This window comes from Sturnira hondurensis, unplaced genomic scaffold (genome assembly GCF_014824575.4).
Source record: "Sturnira hondurensis isolate 20B ecotype Veracruz unplaced genomic scaffold, ASM1482457v3 Scaffold0004257, whole genome shotgun sequence".
Taxonomy (NCBI): domain Eukaryota; kingdom Metazoa; phylum Chordata; class Mammalia; order Chiroptera; family Phyllostomidae; genus Sturnira; species Sturnira hondurensis.
In genome coordinates, this window is record NW_028076888.1 from 1,244,536 (window position 1) to 1,260,315 (window position 15,780).

The 15,780-nt window shown below is 59.7% G+C and overlaps 1 protein-coding gene across 10 annotated transcripts in view; it reads right to left on the reverse strand.

Moving 5' to 3' along the window:
• The window catches only part of ARHGEF10L (Rho guanine nucleotide exchange factor 10 like), a 157,103-nt gene that overhangs the window by 58,415 nt on the left and 82,908 nt on the right, over window positions 1-15,780 (reverse strand). For 8 of the 10 annotated variants that reach the window (XM_037045075.1, XM_037045073.1, XM_037045077.1 and 5 more), the window contains 7 exons: window positions 10,463-10,571; window positions 8,333-8,439; window positions 5,998-6,075; window positions 4,970-5,149; window positions 3,888-4,004; window positions 2,318-2,410; window positions 1,463-1,636 (listed from right to left, as the gene is read on the reverse strand). In XM_037045075.1, the coding sequence (XP_036900970.1) occupies window positions 1,463-1,636; window positions 2,318-2,410; window positions 3,888-4,004; window positions 4,970-5,149; window positions 5,998-6,075; window positions 8,333-8,439; window positions 10,463-10,571 (858 nt within the window). Of the gene's footprint in view, window positions 1-1,462; window positions 1,637-2,317; window positions 2,411-3,887; window positions 4,005-4,969; window positions 5,150-5,997; window positions 6,076-8,332; window positions 8,440-9,205; window positions 9,414-10,462; window positions 10,572-13,484; window positions 13,602-15,780 lie in introns of those variants that run through there. The other 2 variants (XM_037045081.1, XM_037045082.1) reach the window with 2 other exon arrangements.

A 15,780-nucleotide genomic window follows, 5' to 3' on the forward strand; every position in this document is an offset into this window, starting at 1 on the left:
TACCCCATCTTTTCCCATCGCTTTTCTCCAGAAACAGACAGAGCAAACCCAGATGCCTGTGGGACCCACAAGCAGCCTCACTGGGAAGACATGGGTGGGGGCTGAAGGGGGTGGGCGACTGCTGCTCAGGCGCCCACGCAGGCAAATGGGCCAGCAAGCCAGCTCTTCCCGTCCTTCAGGAGGATCCACAGGTCTGAATTTCACGTGATAGCCCTGCATTTGCAAAGTTGGCAACTATTCTACTTCCTTAAAAACTGCTCTGTGGGCCCCCGAACACCCGTGCGGCCTGGATGTGGCCTGAGGTGGGAGAGTCGCAAGACTAGGGACCCCTGAAGCTTAGAACCTCAAGGGACCCTGCAGGTTGCCTTGTCCCAGCCTGGCTTTGCAGGCTGTGGTAACGACCCAAACTGGCAACATGTGTCGGACAGCATCACACACTGTGAAGTGCGGTCCACACAGAAAGGACTGCTGTCTCCCTGGCAACCCTTCCTGTGCTATTAGAAAACTCCACCCACGTGGCTGACCTCTCACTGGCCTTAGTCACTGGTCTGAGTTCTGCTTTCGGGCCCACAGAGCCAGAAGGCTCCCAGGTTTCCCTCCGGAAGGTTCTGAATGACCCCACACAACGTCCCTCCCCTGAGCGCCCCGTGTGCTCACCGCCGTGCCTGGGGCAGGGTCGCCTCACCCTGAACCACATGCACACACCACCACCCTCTAGGCAGTGAAAGGAGCGGAGCCCGGGGTGCAGATCTGGGTGCAGCTGCATGCGCCCCGACCCGGGATCAGACCTCAGCCTTGTGATACATGGGATGACCCTCCCGTCAACTGAGCCACCTGGCCAGGGCCCTGGCTTTGTAGTTCATAAACAGGAGTTTCTATGGGTTCATTTGAACATTTTTCAAGATTCTGGGGGGTAGAATACTCCTTAGTTGCAACCTCAAAACACAGCATGGATTTACCATCTTTCTTCTTCTTTAAAAATAACATGGACAATGACAAGAGCCACCTCATACTAAGGACTCTGGGCCTGTGGCTTTGCCGACGCCCTCATATGCACCTGGGGGTCAGGTACCCTTGACTTCTCCTTTCAGTGGGAGCAAGGGGGGTTCAGGGAGGTTGCATGATCCCCCTGAGGCCACAGCGTGAACACCAGGGGCCAAATCTGGATTCGAACCCAAACTTGGATTCCTGAGCCCACTCAGACAAGCACACTTCTGGGCTACCACTTCTGATACCTTTACTGGCAAGTACATGGATGAACAAAATGAGCTTTCATCTAAAGTAACATGGACAGTAGTAAATATGGGGGTTCAGTTGAAACTAATCCTCCAGGTAAGGTCTGGGGGCCCAGACAGAAGCAAGGAAGCCCCTCCCTCAGCAAACACTGCCCCCTAGTGGTGGCCACCGGGCAGGAGGCAGAGAGACGGGTGATGAGGGCCGCAGCACAGGTAAGGGCACGCACCTTGTTGAGGCTGCTGCGGTCACTGACGCTCTTGGTCAGCTGCTGGATCTCTGCCACCTGGTCAGCCAGCCGCTTCTGCTCATTGAGCTTCTCAGCCAGCGTCTCCAGCTCCGTGAGGGCCAGCTGCAGCGAGAGCCTGTCCGGGTGGCCCCTGGGGGTATTCTTCAGCATGTCCTGCAGGGCCCAGAGAGAGCCAGGGCTGAGAACCCCCTCCTAGCAGGCCCTCCGCTGTCTGACTGGGACAAAGCCTCAGCCCCCACACCCACTGCGGACACTGGGTCTGAAAGGCTCTGCCTGCAGCCAGGACGGGTGGCACGTGACACAGAGCACAGCCTGTGTCACAAGCAACAGCTAATGAATGAAAAATAAAATAAAATAATCATGTGGACCAATCCGAGTCACTGATCAATGGTGTGTCGGAAGTCCTCCTTCCCAGCTGAGGGGGCAGGGCTCACCCCTGACAGAGGTGCCATAGCTCTGGGGACCCTGTGCTGAGACACGAGGCAGTGCTCCCTGAGAAGCCTGAAGTGGCCCAGGTCTGCTCATTCGCTGAGCATCTCCTCCCTGCCCAGCGCCTACAGGCCCTGGGATCCCACCTGCCTTCATTCCCTCCCCAAATCCTGGGCTCACCCACCACCAGCCACTCGGAATCCCACCCCAGGGAGGTGGGAAATACACTGCCCAATCTGACCATCTCCACTCCGGGAGTGAATAAAGATGGCGGGAGGCAGGGGCACAGGCGAGGCCCCGCCCACAGTCCACAGCAGACACAGGGGGTGCAGATAAGGGATGAGAAGCCCCTCCCCACAAGGCTCGCACCCTGCAGGCCGGCGGCTGTCGGAACCCCCGTGGTACCTGAAGCAGGAGGATGAACTGCGGGAACCTCTGGATGGGCTTCACCATCAGCCCGTAGAGCGTGACGCGGTCGGGGCTACACACCTGCCGCCGCTGTTGGAGACGAGGTGCAATCACTTGCTGACCCTCTGCAGTGAGGCCCCAGCGCCGGGGGTGCAGATCTCCCCGGGCCCAGGAGGTCACCCCTGCACCTGCTCAGCCTCAGGCCTGAGAGAAGAGCCAGGGAGGGGAGGGTCTCTGGTCCTGCTGCCGGGGCTCCCTGCCACCACGGGGGTCCCCACACAGCCCCTCTCACCCTGGGGAAACTAGAGCAGTCCAGTTAAGGTCTCTGGACTAAAACCACAACTGGGAAGTTCAGCAATTCATCACAGAGGCCTGCTCTACTTTACAAGGAGCTGAGACGACCATTCTCTCCACTTAAACTGAAGCAGCCGGGCCCAGGCCAGGATGAGGGGTGGGCACAGGGGTCTTACTGTGCTGCTTCCTGCATCTGTTTCCACCACTTCATCCATACACCTGTCCCCTACACCCTGGCCCTCATCCCTGGCAAGCCAGGCTGCTCCCTCAGCCTCTCCACTGGCCTCCACTGGTGATTAGAGGTGAATCTAATCACCCCCACCCCCGCCTGCCCTGGCCTGGCCCTGCTGCCCCAGCCCAAACCTCTGCAGCAGCTCCCACTGCCTAAAATCCAACATCCTGCGGGGCCAGGACCACCCACACTGGATGCAGCTGCCTCGACATGTTCCCTCCTAGGACGCCCCAGCAGGCACCCAGTGCTCCCAGGGTCCAACCAGACTCACCTGACCCCGTCCTCCTGCCCCTGACCTTTGCCCCACCAACCCTGCACCTGTTATACCCCTTCCCCATCCCCATCTGTTACGACATCACCATCCCCCCGCCAGGACCCATGTCAGATGCCCTCTTGGAGCGGGGCAGTGGCTTCTTCAGCTGAGGCCCCAGCTCCTGGCCCACCAGCACTGTCTACTAGGCACATGCTCCCTGCAAGGTAGGGTCTCCACGTGATTCACCTGATTATGCACCCAAGGAAATCGGGGGGAGCCTGCCTGGCCACAGCTACACAGGCCTTTGGTCCTTTGACCTCTGATCACCCATGTGAGCCCCAAGATACCCCTTTAAGAAACTCTCCTCATCCTTTTACAAATAAGGAAAAGGGACAGCCCAGTGACACCTGAGCTACACCTGGAGACCCACCCAAGCCCAGCCCATTGGAGGGACGGGTCCCAGCACTGCCAGGTCTCCGACGTTAGGCCCGCCGTCCTGTCACGGGTCCTCAAGACGTGGCAGGCCTCCCCTTCCTCCTGGCAAAGCCCAGGATCCCACGAGGCTGCCTGACACTGTAACTCCCTCTCACTCTCCTGTTGGGGGGCAGTAGGAACCCACCATCTCCCCACGGGACTGGGGGTGCCCCAAAGGAAAAAGGAGGTGTCCAGGCCAAAGCGATGTGGTACCTGAAACTGGGCTAAAACTCCCCCTCTCTCCTGAGCAGCCCTCCTGCCCCACCATGGCCGGCGCCCCACTGAGCGGGGCCCCAGCGCACCACCGGGCCCACCTTGAGGAACTCGAGGAAAGCGGGCTTGGTGAGACAGGCCTTCTTGATGATGGACATGGCGTTGGTGAAGTTGTTCACGTAGTCGCTGTACACGTCTAGCACCATGGACTTCGAGAACTGCAACAGGCGTGGGGGTGACCAGAGAGGGTCACGTGGGTTCGAGGCGGGCTCTGCACCCGCCACCCGCACTCACCGCACCACGGCCGCTCTGGCGGCACCCCCTGTGGGGTCTCAGCGCACCTGGGGTCGGGACGTCCGTCACCCGCCCAGGGGAGGAAACCAGACTCAGAGGGGTCGCAGGAAGAGGTGGTGACCAGGCGGGACACAGGTGAAGGGGGTGCAGGCGGGACACCCCTGTTCTGTATGCATTTCCTCTCCACCCCCAGGGGAGGAAGTGCCCCTGGCCCTCCGGCATCAAGGACAGGGCCCCTGACCCCGAGCCCACTGGACACACTGACCAGGGCACCGGCTCTGCTGAGCACTCAGGTTTTCTTTTCCCAGAGCCCAATCATCGAAAACAGACCAAAGTGGAGGTCCACCAACATACCCCCACTCTGCTCCGTGAATCTCTCTGGGGCCCACAGATTTCAGTTTGAAAAACTGCCAGTTCAGTGCGCCCCTCATTCCATGGAGGGGACCTGGGCCTGAGAGGGCCCTGGAGCTACCGGCCACGGCAAAACAGCTGGGGCCAGGCCAGGCCTCCTGGAGCATGACCCGGCGCACTGCGTCGGTGCCGGCACCCCGAGGCAGCCTCTGATGGCCAAGGCATGGTCTGTTTGAGCATCACACAGTGGTCACCCGGGAGGGCTGGGCAGGGGAGCTTCAGACCGCCGGTGGCTGCCCACAGTGGCCAGTCTCCCGGAGGTCCCCCGCACCACGTCTACACCCATCTCCAAGGGCACACTGGGCACTCGGAGGGGCCACCCCCAGCTTGGGCCACAGGGCTGATTCAGGCCCCGGCCCCACTGACTTGGACAAGGTGACCAGGCAGAGGCCGGAGGTGGGCCCGAATGGCCTCAAGATCCGGTGGGCAGTGGTTTTCCCCTTGGTGGGCCAGGGAAAGAGAGTCTGGGGACACCCACCGAAGCCACAAAGAGGTCCCCGATCTTCTCGGTGGAGTCCCACTCGGCCACGCGGGAGGACAGGGCGATCTGGAACATGGAGTGGCAGTGCAGGATCTCCTTCACGCGGAAGAACACCACCTGGCACTTGCGGAGGCTCAGCACCTTGGGCTCCATCTCCATCAGGGGGTTGCGGTAATCCTGTTGGGATTGAGCGCAGGGGTGAGCTCCCCACGGCCGGGCCGAGGCCCCTCACCCACCCTGGACAAGGCCCGAGAGAACTCGGCAGGCCGTGGGTAGACCTTCATACAGGGGGAGCATGCGTCCCTCATCCTCACTCGCCTGTCTTCTAGGAGGACCTCCCTGCACGTAGGCCCCTGGCCCTTCTGTGCCCACCCACAACCCACCCCGTGACTTATGTGTAAGGCTGGGTTGGGAGTAGCCTGCCCCTGAGGAGCTCCACGGAGTCGGCCCCCGGGAGTCTGACTGAGCAGTGGTGGTGATGTCCCAGCAGGCCCCCTTCCGGCCCCCAGACCTGGAGCCACAAGCTCCAACCAGCTTTGTCCGAAACACAGGATGTCTGCATCGCCACCTGCCTGAGGTTGGAGCTCCCCTCTGCAACTCCCGCCCTGGCCATTCCCTTCCCTGCTGGCCACAGCATCCCAGCAGGTTCATCCGTCAGGAACGCAAAGGACGGACCAGCTGGAGAGGCCTTAATCAAGTCACGTGACCATCCAGCAACCCTGGGCATCTGATGGAGAGAGGGGTGCACCCTACCCCCCACCTCAGGGTGCTCAAGGATGATGGGAAGACACGGCCCTGTCCCAGGGGCCTCGGAGAGTGGTGAGGAAGACACAGCCCCTTTCCTGCCCTGGCCTCTCCGGAACAGCCCTCATTCCACAGAACCCCACCCTTGTTTCCAAAAACACAGTCCTCCTGTGAACACCAAGGGGCCCGTCCCCTTAAAACTGCCCACAGTCCCCAAACACTCCTTGCAAAGTGTCCCTGTGGGGCCCTCCCTGCCCTTTGCCCAGGGCCCGGGGTCATACCTGGAGTACCCGCTTCAGCGACTCCACGTAGCTGCCCTCACTCTGCACGATGGAGCCCAGGATGTGCCTCCGGACCACCTGCTCGGGCCAGAGCACGCGGTCAGCGCCTGTGCCAACCACGGCACAGAGCCACCACCTGCTGGGTATGCTGAGCCCCGGGCAATGGGAAGAGGAGTCACAACGCCCCAAGGAGCCAATGACTGAGGGACAGAAGGGACCTGTCCCCAACAGGGCTTACTCCCGGTACTGCTGGGGCTTAGAGGGCCGGCATTTCCTTCTAGGGCCCCTGCACACCCCAGAGACACCCCTGCTCCCCACTGCAGAATGGGGCAGAGGGCACTGGGGCTCAAGTCCTGGCCTCAGCTCACACACTTCCAGGGATGGGGGAGTCGTCACCTCTCCCCCAAGGGGACGGTGGCCTCCTCCATCTCTGAACAACTTTAGGAGAAAAGTCTTTCTTAGACGAAACTAAATCCCAGCTCCCACCACTTATGGATCCTTAACCAACCCCCCTCCCATGTGAGAGGCTGCCCCCGCACCCCACTCCCTCCCCTTTCCCCGCACGGTCCCCATCTCTCCTCCCCTCGAATCAGAGGCCTGTCAGGCATGGCCTGAGCAGCACCAGGTCAAGGACGTGTGACCTGCACCCCTTTCGTCAGGATACCGGGGTGGGTGGGGTTGCTGCACACAGGAATCACAGGGGCATCTTTAACAATGCTGTCTCCTGGCCCCCACTCCGGATATTCTGATTGAGGTACCACCTGGGTATCATGGCTTCAAAGCTTTCCAGATGATTCTATTATGCAGCAAAGCCAGGGCAGAGCACATATGTGAGAGGTGGCCCATGGGGAGCCTGTCCACCTGGGTCCAGGGCTGGGATGGTCACTGACCCTCACTCTGTCCCCACCGCCATCCTGAGAGCGTCGTTTCAGGTACCCACTGCCACCTTCCCTGCTGCCCTCTGCCACCTCCCTCCGGCCTCCGGCTCTGCTTCTCATCTCTTCTCACTGCTCAGCCTGCAGCAGCCCAGGCCTGCCCGTGGCCCGCACAGCCCCACAACTGTGTGACAGGGCAAGCCACTGCTCTTCAAGCTGTCCCACTGTTGGATACACTGTCATTGATCCCCTGGTGCCCGCACTGTTCCCCAAGCAGAGTTCTCGACCTCAGTGCACTGGCATTTGAGGCCAGGGGACTAGGCTGTGGGCCGTCCTGTGTGCTGTGAGGTGTTTCCCAGCATCCTCGGCCCTTATCCCCTAGATTCCAGTCGCATCGCTCAGTTGTGACAACCAAAGGCATCACCAGACATTGCCAAATGTCCCCTGGGACACAAAATCACCTTGGTTGAAAGCCGCTGGCCCAGAGTAACTGATCTGGCCTGGCCCAGGAGAGGCAAAGGCTCTGAGCAGAGAGACCGGCCAGCGCCCAGAAGCGGAGCCCTGGGCCATGAGCTGGAGGCCTGGGGCCCCACGCAGCTCCAGCGGCTGGGACATGACTTGCTGCAGTTGGGGGGGAGGGGCATCACCATCTCACTGCCGTTCAGGGGCCGGGCAGGAAACAGGAATGAAGGAAGCAGGCGGGCAGAGTCCCAAGACGAGAAGTGTGGCCACAGCTCCCTGATATCTACAGGAGGCCACACATCAGGACTTCCTACCCCCCAAAAGAGTGACAAACCCCTTCATTGAGCTTGGTGCCCCGACTATGGCTTGCTCAGTGTCCTCACAACCAGAGGAAAGTGGGGGTCTCCCACCCCGCTTCGTGGCTGGGAAAACCCAGACTGGGAGGGAGTCAAACGTGACCAGCCAAGATCCCAGAGCAAGGCCGCCCGTCTCATGTGATGCTGGGAGAAGGAAGACACTGCCCGAGGAGCCCCAGCTCCGAGCAGAAGCCCGTGGGGACTCTGATGCCCCAGCCTGATGACAGGCGGACAGAGAGTGGGACTGGGCACCTCGCTGGCTTCCAGTGCCCCGCCCTCCCTGAGTTGGATTAGCTCGCTGCTTCTCAGCCCTTTTTCATTTGCGGTCTATTCCATCAAACACCGCCTTCATTGGAAGCGGTTAAGTTGGAGCTGCTCTGGCTGCCGGGGGCGTGGGAGGCAAAGCTCCAGAGGCAGGGGCCCCACCACCCAGGACAATGGCGTGGAGCTCACAGGCCCGGTTCGAGAAGTCCAAGCAGCCGGGTGAGAGGAGGCCCCAGGAGGCCCGAGCTGGGGTTCTGCCAAGAGCCCTTGATCATCGCTTCCCCTTCAAGATGCAGAGCTTATGGCCCCAGGTAACAGGCTGGGACCCCAACTGGGCCTTCCCCTGCAGAGCCCCACCGCCCAGGTCCTCCCACAGACCTGCTGAGGGCTCAGGCCATCTGGCATGGGGCCCAGCTCCGGGGCCGGGGGCTTGATGTCCGTAACGCCGACCTCCAGGAGCCCCATGTCCTCCTCCTCCGAGTCACCTGGAAAATCAGATGGGCTGGTGACAGGTGCCGGGCAAGGACAACACACCCTGCTCGGACCCCAGGAGCTGGGAACCACCCTAGCTCAGGGTCTGGGGCTGAGCAAGCCTGGGGCTACACAGGGTCAGAGCCCATCACTGCGCCTACGGCCACATCGTGCTACAGCAGTCCTTACCTAAATAAATGGGGGGGGGGGACACAAAACACTGTGCGGTGCGGCCCAGCCCTCAGGATCCACTCTGCCAGAGTCCCTGGCCCTGCCCTGCCCAGACCCGCCCACGCTGGCCTGGCGAGGGCCAGGCCGCCTGAGGGCCCGTCCCTGGGCACTAAAAATAGTTTTCTTCCAGATGCCTAAAACGGGGGGAAGCATTTTCCCCCCAAAAAAACAAGCTATTTGGCTTTGTGTTTTCACCTTTTAAAACACTGTGCAAACACGCAGAAGGGGAAAGTTCAACTGGCGTCCTTAGGGCAACACAGACACAGTGGGGGCGGGCCTCAGGCGGAGGGCACGGGGGCCAGAGGCTCAGGCAGACAGAAGGGGGGAGGCCAGGCAGGGCGCAGGGGTCTGGCCGGCTGGCCTTGGTGGCCCAGCGCTGACAAGAGACGCAGGCACAGGGCGACCGGACCCCGCCACTCGTAGCTCTGAAACCCCATGGCGGCGGCCATGGGCAGCAGGAAGTGGGTGCTGTGGGGAAGCCGGGAAGAAAGAGGAAGTGGTAGCGATCCCTGGGGCCGTGGGAACAGGGACACCCAGGCGGGCCCTTACCTGAGCAGGAGACAGAAGAGGAGGAGGAAGAGGGACAGCGAACGACAGCGTGGGGGTGGGAGTGGTGAAGGCCCTCCTGCCTGGCCCACATGGTACCCGGGGCATCACTCCGCACCCACCCCAGCCACCGGCCCTGCGGCTTCCTCTTCCCCCATGAGCCACTGGGTAACATTCTTGGCTGGTGATTCGAGCCCTGCCACGGCTATTAATAACCCCTCTGGTGGGAGGGTCACTTCAGGAAAGGCTCTGGGCTAACGGGTTGAGTGGGGAGGGCCTGGAGAGAGCCCGCAAGCAGCCTGGCCGGCCTGGGGGTGGGGAGAGTGACCGGGAACAGCTCGCAGCCAGCCCGCCTGTCCACCCTGCCCTTTCTCCATGCCACTCCACTCCACTTGGAATGACCCCTGAGTCTGTTCTCTTCTTCATCAGGGGCCATGGGCCCTGCAAAGGCTCCCCCATCCAGTGCATGCATCGGTGGGATTAACTGCTCAGGGTCACACAGCCAGGGGGCTGTGAAGCTAGGATCTGAACCCAGGACAGCAAGATTCAGTCTTGGCACCAGACACCCCCACTTAGTGTCAGCCCACCGAGAATAACGCTGGCCACACAGGAGCTGGGGGCCAGGCCAGGCTCTCTCCACGCACTGCCTCAGCCACCCTCACCACAGCCCCAGGACAGAGCTACATCGGCCTGCTGTCCGGAGGAGCAATCCGGGGCGCAGAGAGGGTAAAATACATAACTTTTCAAGAGGGCCCAGAGCCTCCTAGTTCTCCCTGGTTTGAACGCCCGACCCAGCCCGATCTCTCACTCCTTCCCTCCCGGCAGCTGGAGGAAGAGTCACCTCCACTGGGCCAGGAGCTCCTGGAGGGAGTGCTGTTCGATGCATCTCAGCATCCCTGCGCCCAGCGCGCAGCACGGCACTTAGTAGGTGTTCAGTTAATGCTGGCTGGTGGAAAGATGGGTGGGTGGGTAGAGGCGGGAATGCACAGCAGCACCCAAAGGTGAGGCCAGCAAGACACCGAGCGTGGGAGGCCGGAAGGCCAGCAGCAAGGCCACGACAGAGGGCAAGGGTAGGGATGCTGAAGGGAGAGGCCACGCCTCCAGGAGAAGTAGGAAATAGGCTGAGACAGTGGCCGGGCACTGGGGGCTCAGGCCCAGGTGCCACAGCCAAAGGAGCCGACACCTGTGGCCTCGCCCACCAGTCCCTCTGTCCGAGGACTAAAGGCCAACCCTCCTGCTGCCCAGCCCACAGCGCCTCACCGAGGACATCTTTCCTGTGCAGGAAGGACACTTTTCGCAGGACGGCGATCCTCGTCTTCTCCAGCCCATCCTTTGTCCCGCTCTTGGCAGCCTTCATGAACTGGGTCATCTGGGCAAAGGCAAAGGGACCCATCAGAGAAGCTGAAGGAGGCCCTGGGACACCTGCCGCCAAGGGCCACCAGCCCCACCCAGGCCTTCAGGCCAGGGTCACGAACATCAAGCCCCCAGGGTCCATTCCCTCCCATGGAGGTGGCAGCAGAGACCAAGAGGGACAGCGGGGTGGTACAACCCTGAGGCCTTCTGGGACAGGCAGGTGAGAAGGGGCATCTGTGCCCAGGGGGGACCCTCTTCATGGGCAAGGGGGGGTCCTAACTTGATGCTTTCCCTTTGGGACAAATTATACAGCACTTACTCCCAACAAATTAGGGAGAAGGTGCCCTGCAGGGGAAAAGCTCGAGGCCTGGAGGCCTAGCCTGGGTTCAAATCCCAGCTCCGCCACTCCCCAGCAACCTGACTCTGGACAAGCCCTAACCTCAGAGAGCCTCAGTTTCTCACTGAGACTCATCAGCGTCTGCGCGAACGCAACAGCCAGGGCCTGGGAAGGCACACTGAACGCAAACACGAGCTACACAAATGTCGATCGTTACTTAAGGGGCAACTAAAAGGAGGTGAGCACACACCGCCACCCCATCTGCCGAACCCAAGAGAGGAAGCCCGCCCCTTGCCCCCCACACAGCCAGGTTTCTTACTGAGCCACTGTCCAGGAAAGGAGAGAAGGCTGAAGTTGCCACAGAGCAGGGCAGGGCTTCCCCTGGGCGGGGAGGGCCCCACAGACGCAGGGAAAGCAAGCTAAGCAGAACTCGGGGCACAGGAGGAGGCGTGCCCAGGAGGGGGAGCGGGCACCCTGGGTGCTGGAGGGGCCCCGGGCCTGCAGACAGAGCTGCTGTCCCCTGACTCATTCTTTGGTCCCCTCAGCACCCTGCCCAGCCCTGGCATCTTCCCCAGCGCACAGCCAGCGCTGCCGGAGAGAAGTCTCCCCAAGGACAGAAAGGCTAGTTCTCCGGGCTGCACAGCAGCCACTAGCTAAATGCGACTACCAAACACATGGAAAGTGGCTGATGCAACTGAGGACCTAAACTCCTGAATACAGGTCATTGTAATCCATTTAAGTTTAAATAACCACATGACTATCACAACGGACAGTGTGGTTTTCGGAAAACCCTCTCCTTCCTAAAGCTCTCTGCTGAAGGTAGGGTGTGCTCATCTGGGGGGCTCCCTGGTCTCTGCTCTATCACCTTCCTGCCAACACCCCCTGGGTCCCCAGCTTAATGGTCAGGGAACTTCGTGCAAGTCTGGGAGAGGAGGTCTTGCTGAAAACCCAGTGGGTGCTGAGGCCGGGGCGGGGTGCAGGGCGGTGGCTTTTCAGGAACCAGACCAACTTCCTAGAAACAACCAACAGTGAAGAAGGGAAGGCCCAGACCCTCCCCACATCTATTATTCCAGATTAGCGATTCCAGGGACGATTATTCCAGAGTAGCGATTCCCAGCCTTTTGGGCGGGGAGGATCATAAACGCCTTTGAGAACTAACAAGAACTGACCACCAGCTCTTGTCCCCATCTGGACAGAGATGCTGACCCCAACACTGCACAAAGATGCTCACCCTCTTCTAGGGGGGTCACCTGCCCCCAGATGGCAAACCTCTGTCCAGGAGCCCAGTTCCTGTCCCAGAGAGAGCTGTCGGGGGCGCTATCCTAGACAGCGCCAAAGCAGTCTTCGGGGGAACACCTGAAGCCCGTCTGTGGCATGTTCATGGGCCAAAAAAGAAGAGGTGAACGCCCCAAAGGCATCCCTGAGTGAACCTGCTACCCCCACCCATCTTCACGGTGTAGAGGCCAAGGTCAGGAAAAGCACCCTGGTCTTGGCCTCTTGTCCTTCACATGTTCCCGGCTCCTCTCTAAGCCTCGGCTTCCTGAGAAGTTCAACCTGCCCCCAGGCCCCAGGCCCCAGGCCCCAGGCCCCAGACCTCTAAGGGGATGTCTATAAAAGGGCCCTGCAAACTGGGACCTGCCTCTTCTCCTTGTCCTGGGGAGGCCCCGGGTTCTGACGAAAGCGTCAGTGCTGTCGGCTGAGGGATTCACTTTGACCCGCCCGAGCCCAGGTCTGAAGCCCAGCAGGGCTGCTGATGGCTGGCATGACCCTTGTTGTCCTCCCTCACTAATGCCAAGTGACAGCAGTGAGGCAGCGCCTCCCAAGCCACCCTTGGGACAGAACAGTCAGGCACATGGACAGCAATGCCGCCATCCACTGAGCCCTCAGGTCGTGCCCCCCACAGCACTGAGCACCTGACAGGCCTGTGCCCCCCAAACCCCTACATCTGCCCTCAGGGCCAGTGCCGTTCATGCCCCCAGTTCACAAGCAAGGAAACCGAGGTCAGAGAGGCCAAGGTACCTGTGAGGATCACACAGCAAGAAAGTGGTGGGACGGGGATTCAAACCCAGGCCTCTCCGGGCCTTCAAAGCCCGTGGCACATGGTAGGTGCTCAATTAATGCAAGCTACTGCCATCAGCATCGTCAGCATGCAGGAGTCCGAGGCCCATCTGAGAAGAGGGCACCCTGAATCTCTCCGCACAGCTAGGAGGGGGAGGGGCGTGCAATGTCCCCACCACTCACGTTTCTCCAATGGTAACCAAACCCATCCTCCAAAGTAATTAAGTCCACAGGTTGGGGGGCCTTGGTCCAGACCTGCAGAACCCACCTCTCTCGGGGTGGAGCTCAGGACTCTGCATGCTTCAAAGCACCCCAGGAGATTCTGAGGGCTCTAAGTTTGAAAACCCACCCAAGGGACCCCCGTAGGTGGTTAAGTTTGCACTGGAGGGTGGGGAGAAGGAGTTGAGAACGTGGAAAGAAACCAGCCTGCTAAGGCATCGACCAGTTTCAGCACAGCTGTGAGAGGCAGCCAGTTCTGACTCTCAGGCCCACCCTCTGTGGCCCCGGGACTTGGGAGGGACAGACAAACAATACCTTACAATCGTACTTGTGCTTCAGCTCCTGCATGTCTCTCCCCCCAACTCTTAAAGCCAAGATGTCTCTCTTAGTCCTGGCGTATCTCTCCTTTAGCCTAGTCAGGTCTGGAGAGAGCTGGAGCCCCCAAGCGGCCAAGCAGAAGGAGAGCAGGTGAGAGGAGCAGGCAGGCGGGACAGGGAGGAGACAAAACAGGGACAACAGAGGAAAAAGGAGACTCAGGTAAGGTGGCCGCTGGACAATCGCGGAGGGTGGGATTCGGGACCTGGGGACGACCAGCCCCGGCAGCGGTCCCAGCCAGGCTTCTGCCTGAATCTGAGATTCTGTCGCTCCTGCAGCACTGTCCAACCCCAACACGTCAGGAAGCTGGGGCTGGGCCTCTGCAGCAGGGAGTCCCCGCCCCCACTGGGCAGGAGTGGTGGGAAGGGGACAGCCCGGGCCCCCTCTCAGGGAAAGGAAACAGTGCTGGGAGGACAAGGACTGTGTCTTTGTCATCTCCCCATCCTGGGGCTTGTGACACGAGAGGTTCTTGGCAACTTTGCGACATGGATGGATGGCAGGCGGAGGGATGAGCGGAATGGATGGACATGAGGATAAACAGAGGAGCAGGCGAAGGCACAGAAAGATGGGCAAATGGGCGGAGGGGTGGCTGGGCAGGTGGAAAACAGAGACAGATGGGCAGATGGACAGGGTCATGGATGGGTGGATGGGTAGAGAAGTGGACAGGCGAGCAAACGGATACATTTAGTTAGGTGGCTGTACAACAGAGCAAAGGGATGGAGGGATGAACGACAACAAAATGAATGAAAAACATAAAAGGACGAGTGGACTGGTGGATGGAGAGAGACAGTGCTGTGCTGATAAATCTTTAACAACCAGTTCTCCAGGAAATAGCTCTGCTCTGTAGCATTTCCATGGTTCGAATGCTCTCACCTAGCCAATCTCATGCTACCAACCTGGAGAACTGAATGTGGAGCTGGACAGAGATGCACACAGTGGGTTTTGGGGTTCTTGCAAGCTAGGGCAAGCTGGCTGTAGTGCACCACTGGAGGAAGGGGCAGGTAAACAGAGGGAGGGCGGGAGGGAGGGGTGGACAACTGGATGTGAGGATGGATGGGTGACCGGGTTACTCACTACCTAGAAAGATGGGTGGATGGACAGATGAACAGATAGGCATTCAAGTGCATGAAGTATATAAGCAACAGTGATATTTGGTAACGTACACAGAAGGCCAAGACAGGTGGGTCTTCTAGCGAAGTAGACGAGCAGAGAAATCAAGAGTACGACCTCTGAAGGCAGGCGAGCCTGCATTCAAATCACCACTCCCTGCATGTAGCTGGAAAGTCTCTTCACCCCTCTGAGTTCCAGCTTCCCCACTAGTGGACTGGCCATAAGACCCCCTACTTCACAGAGCTCTTGAGAAGATGAAATGGATGACACATGTAAAGTCGAGAGCTATCATCATACTATCTTATGCAAATGAGTGCTCGGTATCTGTTGAAGGGATGGATGGATGGATGGATGGATGGACGGATGGACGGATGGACGGGTGGATGGATGGATGGATGGATGGGTGGGTGGATAGATGGATGGGTGGATGGATGGATGGATGGATGGATAAGGCATTTTCTTTCAAATCATATGTGACGAGGTGCGGCTCTGCCACTGACTGGCGATGTGACCCTAACCACATCATCTAGCCTCTCTGAGATTCTGTCGCTCATTTCTCTGATGAACAAAATGGGCCTTTTAATGCCAATAATACCAACCACTCTAGGGTATTAGGAAAAATAAACGAAACTGCATCTGCAGAACTGGCCAGATCAGAGCAGGGCGGCAAAAAAAGCCTGAGGTCAGAACTGGCTTTTCTGCCCTGTGCACTGACCAGCTGGATCCCATTGACCTTGCTTATGAGGATGTCACCAGCGGGAAGTGGAAAAGTTCATTCCACAGTGAACTTTTGGAATGCAGCCCACTTCACAATTAGGAAAAAGAAATAACTGCCACTGGCCAGGGGTGGCAGCCAGCAGGTACTTACTAACATGAAAGGGTCAGGCTCCTGCTTACACTGGGTCCGCAGCTTCTAAGGAGGTCCTTCTACACACCCCTCTGCCACTTTTGTCAGCAAAAATCCACCCCCTGAGAGCTGGCCCCTCGAGACGCCTGAGGAGGAACCCACCAGTTCTTTTGCAGCTAGGCAGGGTCCCAGTCCCCCACTCGGTCTCCAAGGTCAGGACAAAACACTTCCCCAGGTCTCTGCTGCCCAGGGCCTCACAGCCACACAACCCAGAGCCCA